This window comes from Nansenia antarctica, assembly GCF_963989245.1.
Source record: "Nansenia antarctica genome assembly, chromosome: 3".
Lineage (NCBI taxonomy): Eukaryota > Metazoa > Chordata > Actinopteri > Argentiniformes > Microstomatidae > Nansenia > Nansenia antarctica.
In genome coordinates this window covers 45724268-45730904 of record NC_137688.1, presented here as the reverse complement: position 1 = coordinate 45730904, position 6637 = coordinate 45724268, and the positions used below count along the sequence as shown (strand labels likewise).

General features: G+C 44.4%; 1 protein-coding gene across 1 annotated transcript; it reads right to left on the bottom strand.

Moving 5' to 3' along the window:
• Positions 1-3690: 3690 nt before the first annotated feature.
• On the bottom strand, positions 3691-4734 carry trim63a (tripartite motif containing 63a; the record flags this gene model as incomplete). The annotated part of the gene is made up of 1 exon (XM_080526867.1): positions 3691-4734. One exon carries the CDS (start codon positions 4732-4734, stop codon positions 3691-3693), a length of 1044 nt encoding a protein of 347 aa, XP_080382993.1.
• Positions 4735-6637: the final 1903 nt, after the last annotated feature.

Below are 6637 nucleotides of genomic sequence, written 5' to 3'. Positions count from 1 at the left end.
TATGAGAACAAAAAGACAGTTAGGTCATTATAAGTAGGCCACACAATCCTTCCCAGTGATGTATCGATACATGCCAGGCCTCCAAATAAAGGCGTATTGTTCCCCGCCTAAAAGAACAACCATTGGTGATTATCAATATATTTTGCCTGGAAAGTGCACATGTTCATCTTTCGCACACACATCACAGATACTAAATATTTAGCACATATTAAGCAGATTAAAGCCTTTTATATATTGATTTGTTGTTGCCTACTTGCCTCAATAAAAACAGACCACCAACAACACTTCAACTCTAGGCAATATTATGACATTGTAATTGTTATTCTATAGGCCTAATGTCAATTGTTTATAATCATTTCAGATTCCTTGAGATCCTTGTATATTTACATCACAGAACATGTCCGCTGCTGTGGGCCTATAGCTCCTTGTGAAATGTGCTTCTATTTTTAACAGTGGTAAGTGCTGTAGCCCTGCAAAAAGTATGTGAATAGGCCTCTATATGTGTGAGAGGCCAGCATACAAAGGTGCCCTTAGCAGCACAGAGACAGCCGTATGCACACAGAGGGAAGAGAGATAATTCATAACCTTAGACTAAATAAGACACACCAATTAGCACAGTATTCCTTACTAAGCCCCGATTGAGATGGATTGAATGGTCATGGAACCAATGCTAACTTATATTCTGTTAGTAGAGATTGCATGGAGAAGGTTAGACATTATGGCTGCATTCCATTCTGAAGACTTGCTTCCTTCCCTCAGCATTTGATGACAAGTTGTTGAAGATCTTAAAGTATTGGATAATGAAACTCATATGGTGGGAAGTAGGTGGCGCTGTCACCATAGTGACTCTACCTTTGTTGCTCAGTGACAGTAAAATAGCAAATAGCACGTTTCAAATGAATTCTAGGATTTAATATTTGTACTCATTATTTCATAAAGCTAATGGAATCGCTGTCATCTGCTGGTTTTGAAATGTATCAGGGGTTTCAACATTGATTTAAAAAATATTCACATACAAGTAGGCTTCATGTACAGTACATTTATTATACTTGCATTAATTAATATTTTGTGCAGGCCCTGTCAAGGCGTTCTTACACCTACTCCCATGGCAGCCGTCTAACTAAAGCTTTGGCCGCATTACTGGGACGGGGGACGGGGGGGGTGGTGAAGAGGGTGCCCTTCACTGGGACAAGGTAAGGGCTAAGGGCAGGCTGATTCACAGCCCTAAAATTAGCAGAGAGGGAGTTGAGAGCTATCCAGGGGAAGTCCTGCTCTTATTTAGTAAAAGTAATAACACAGCATCGCCGCTACACTTAGAAACGAGTCGACCTTGCAGACCAATTATGTCTGCATAAAGTGGCAGTCAGTCTATATTAGGTTACAGTCGATACCTGCATTAAGGTCTATAATTAGAAATGAGATTCAAAGGTTAGATGTTTAGGCGGTATTTTCACAAAACTGTCAAGTGAAGAAGAATTGACTTGTCATTGATGCCAACACAAGTTAGAATACAATTGCTACTTTAGTTACATTATGACACTATGGAGGAACACATCTGGGTTATCTGTTCAGTGTAAGCTAGTCATGGCCTGCCTAATAGAGTTTGAATTCAAACATCATAGACAGTACTTGATGAATGGTACTGCAACAAGATTGAATTAACAATATGTATGATAGGAGATTGACAGGGCTACATTGTTGAGCCAGCATGTGCTGTATATAGGATCTCGTCTGCTACCCTGCATCCACATACATGTGTGTCATAAGAACCCACTGACCCACTGACAGATATGGTTCCATGTCTGATATCCATGTCCTTGTAGCTATAGACATTTAACTTAGGGCTGTCTGCCTCTAGTAACCACCTGGCTGAGAGTTGTGGGGTCAATCTCAAGAATAGACTATGCCTCTCACTGTACAGGACCTGTCATACCGGTTCTAGTACACCATTTCATGTGTTTTTCCTGATGTTACTGCTACGATCAGTTCAGGGTGTGTCTGGAGTGTTGGACCGGAACAGCAGGCTATTAAACCGCTGTGTTGGCTGTTCTGTAGTCAGGAGAGTCTATTTCTGTCTTGTTTAACAGTACAGCACAGTTTCCTGCCGTGCCCTATTATTAAACCATACAGCACTGTATAAAAGCATATTATGTGTCGTGGTACAGTGGTGCTGGTGTCTGTCTGTCTGTCTGTATGTCTGTCTGTCTGTCTGTCTGTCTGTCTGTCTGTCTGTCTGCCTCTGTCTGTCTGTCTCTCTGTCTGGCTGGCTCTGTCTTTCTGTCTGTTTGGCAATGTCTTTCTGTCTGTCTTTCTGTCTTTCTGTCTGCCTGCCTGCCTGTCTATCTGTCTGTCTGTCTGTCTGTCTGTCTGTCTGTCTGTGTGTGTCTGTCTGTCTGTCTGTCTGTCTGTCTGTGTGACTGTCTGTCTGTCTATCTGTCTGTCTGGTACAGTACAGTAGCTAAACTGTGAGTATGTCTGAGGTCTAGCTGACAGCCTGTTGACTTTATCAGGCCTCCAATGTGACCATGTGGTCCCTAAGTGCAGTCAGCAACAGCTGCCAAAGGGGAGCCAGGTCATCCCACAAAAGTGTTTGTGTGCGTCAGTGAAATAATCTCTATTTCCACTCCTTTTCACTCCTGTCGAAGTTGAGGAGGTCTACAATATAGGAAAGCTGGAGTGAGGGAATGTTATTGGTGCAGAGAGAGAGAGAGAGAGAGAGAGAGAGAGAGAGAGAGAGAGAGAGAGAGAATAGTTGAAGGCTTGTTGTTTCAAAACTAGCAGCAGAAAAGTATGTAGTGTAATAGAAATAGCCTAGGCAGGTCAAGGGGTTTCTTTTGCAGGCTGTTTTTGTAAAGTGCTGCAGCCATTCATGCCTTGCTGTCTGATAATGGTATCAGGTTTGACCCCTGACCCACAGCTCTGCCAGGCGTACTAGACAGCAACTGGAATGGTCAAGTGGAGATGCTGGGTCAGGGATGGAAACATGAACCCTCCCTCCCCCTCCTCTTCTACTGATCTATTCCAATCCCTTCAGCACCTCTCCCATTCAGACCCTGTAAAAATAGCCTCTATTTTCACCAGCAAGAAGACTAAGTAAGGGTGTAAATTCCTTTCACGTGCCATGTAAATTTAGGAAAATTTCACATTGCTAAATAAAGCACTTTTTGTCAGTGGGAAGTGTGAAATACTGAGCAGAGTGACAAAGTATTTTCATAAAACTTTATTCAAACTCACAATGACAAGAACTATTCTTTAGAAACAATCAAGTGCATATTGCAGCATTTCAAGTCTTCAATAGTATGATAGACAATGAGACATTCTACAATTGTTAGATTTTTTTGTATAGTAGTCAAGTAACACCATTATTTCCCCTTGATTTCAAGACATCAACAGATATCAAGATATCAAAACAGTACAGTACAGTTTCAACATTAAAAATACAAAAGTATAAAAAGAAACATGTAAAAAACAACTTTTAAAATTGCACTTCTCACAACTCTACATTTCTCAGTGAATATCCATGGTTACCCATATCTCCAAAAGTAGGGGCTTTATCAGTCCCATCTTGATTTCTTCATTTCGATTGTTATTATATCTGTACCCAAACCTTTCCCCAAACTAATACAGCACCTCAGTCCTTTTTCCCAAAATACTCTTAAATAATTATTCCGCCTATTCTTCTTCTTCATCTTACTCCTCCTCCTCTGCCTCCTCATCAACCTCTTCATCATCCTCTTCCAATCCAAAGTCCATTTGGGCCAGCATGACCTCCACGTCTTCTGTGATGACTGTGAGGTGGGCCATGCTCTCGAAGCCGGGCTCAGGCCTCTGTATGTGGGTTCCCTTGGTTGATTCCTTGGCCTGGGTGATCAGCTCCTTGGCACCAACCAAGAACTCAGCCACATTGCTCTTCTCCATGCTCGCGGAGGCCCTCTCCTTCAGCTGGCTGCTTGCCTGGAGCTGCTCCTTGTTCTTCTCCATCAGGGACCGGAGCGTCTGCACCTTCTCCCCCTCCTCCTGGGAGATCCTCTCCAGCAGCTGGCCCTTGCGCTCCTCCAGAATGGCATAGAGCAGGTCGAAGCTCTCCCCGAGGCGCCGTTTTTGCAGCTCGCTATTCTCCGCCACGCTCTTTAACGTGTCCTCCATCTGTGCCATGACAGCCTGGATGCAGGTGTTGCCAGCCACCAGCATGTCCACGGCAGTGCGCAGATCAGCCTTCTGGGTCTGGTAGACACCCTCCAGGGGCGACACCTCGCAGTCCTTGTGCTGGCCGAAAACCTTGCACATGGAGCAGGTAGGCGTCTGGCAGGTTACGCAGTAGATGTTGATGCGCTCGTCCTCGTGCTCCTTGCATTTGACCTCCTTGGTGTCTTTGTCCTTCAGTGGGGGCTCTGGAGACCCACTGCCACCCCCACTTCTGCCGCTCTCTTGCTGCTGCTTGTAGAGGTCGATGATGTTCTCCACCAGCAGGTTCCTCTGGAGCCCGTAGACACCGTGGCGGTCCAGCACCACTTCAAAGCGACAGGTGGGGCAGCGGAAGATGCCGCCCGAGTAGTGGTAGGGGTTGCGGGAGTCATAGAGGTCGCTGGCGCAGCCGCGACACAGGTTGTGCTGGCAGGGCAGGATGACCACAGGCTTGGAGAACATTTCCAGGCAGATAGGGCAGCTCAGCTGCTTCTCCAGGCTCTCCATGGGGCTGGGGGGCCGCACCACTTGGCCTGTCTGGATATCCATGGTCTTGGGGGATTCCTTTTTCACTGGTAGTTCCTTAGTATCCTGAGGGTCCTATGCGGTAGGTCTCAGATTCTATCTTTCTCTCTTTCTCTCTTGCTGTGTGCTATAGTGCTATAGCTGTGTTTCGAAGGTTTATTTTGATCTGCCCGTGCCAGGGGGCTGGTGCTGGATTTTTATACCTTTGGGCGGGACGCAACACCCGATCCCTACACGTGGTCTGAGGCACGATTCCACCGTCCACTTGTTTGGGCAACACAGTTCGTAGAAAAACGAGCCCTCCCCCTTGTGCCCTCCCCTCCACATGCCAAACTTAGCAGCAACAACCACTCTCCCCCCTTCCTCCCCTCTTTTTCTGTGGGAGATCTGAAGAGGGACAAATCAAATAGACAGGCAGCTAAACAAGCTCCATGTGACCCAGGGAAGACACTCACAGTTCTTTTCCTGGCCTTGCCAACAACAACATGTTTCGTCACCCACCACAACCACATGGAATTCAAGTTTGTTTACATTGTTTATTTTCCCTTTCACTTCTAGCTATGGGCTGCAAGGTCATGCATGGGGCCATTTTACAACATTAAATAGTAAGAAAAGTATGTATGGACAGTATGTGTGTTCCATACCTTTTGTCTATTGCCCCTGTATACTGTAGTAGCTCTAAGTAACTAAGAGATTGTATGTTGTGTTATAACATTATTACTGCACATAGTAACAGAAGCAACTTAAAGGGACAATTTGGGATTGGTACATCAATTTTGGGATTTTGCAGATATGCAGTCTAGCCATTGATTCTACTATATATTGACATTAGAATAATATTCTAATTGTATTATAACTTATGAATACCTCATGAAGTTCAACTGTGTTACCCTATCAGATCTCCAAATATAAGCTTGTATTGCTGCATTGTTTGTATCAATGTAATTGTAAACAAGCACTGTATAGGTTCAAAACATGGTTAGAACTATAGTTATCTCATGGATGATCAGTCCTTGAATGCATCCATAGCTCTGTCTATGAATATGAGAGGAGTTACATTTCTCTAGCCCTATCCCTCTGCTGTTTACAAAATAAAGAGAGGGGGTGATTGGATCCCAGAGTCCCCCTTTAAATGTGTGACCCACACGTGTGCTATATAGAACTTGGGTACAGTAGAGAGTGTATTCAGCCTTGGTTCCATGTAAATTGTGTAAGAAGATAGTGTTTTTTCAATGGCTGGTGAAAAAGCAATTCTTCTACAACAGCATGTTTGGATACTGGATTTTGATTGGCTAGCAACAGTGGTAAATACCCCAACTCCCTTCAGTTCAGCTCCAACCGCATTTCCAGTATCAATGCTCCTCCCAATCAATCTGAATAAGAACACCTGTGCTGACTCAGCCCACTGTTTAGCCAATTCAGTCTACAAATCTGGCTCAAAGACAAGTGAATGTGGCCTAGCCTACAATGCAATCGTTGATCTTGTTTATGGAACTATATTCTGTGGCGGAAGGATATATGTATTCGTATGTAATCGTAATCACGATTAATGATTGTAAATAAATGAATTTAATGTTACAACTGTGTATTTGTTATATTATGTGGTAGCTTTTGTAGAAAAGCAATTTATCATTCGAGGGCGGCGGTTGCCCCCTCGTGCCACAACCCTGTACCAGTGGTAAATGTCTCCACAACCCCCTTCCTCTCATGGTAAATTGCTTACATTTGACACACCATAGAAATGAAATGGATAGAATGGATAGACACAATTCTAGAAATCTGTTCTCCTTGTCACGCGAAGCGCTGCAAAGTGTAGTGAGGACAGCCAAGAAGATCAGCGGTTGTGAGCTTCGGTTGTGAGCTTCGGTTGGACTGGTGTGTCAGAAAGGCCCTCGGGATCATTAGGGACCCCAGCCACCCCAATCAG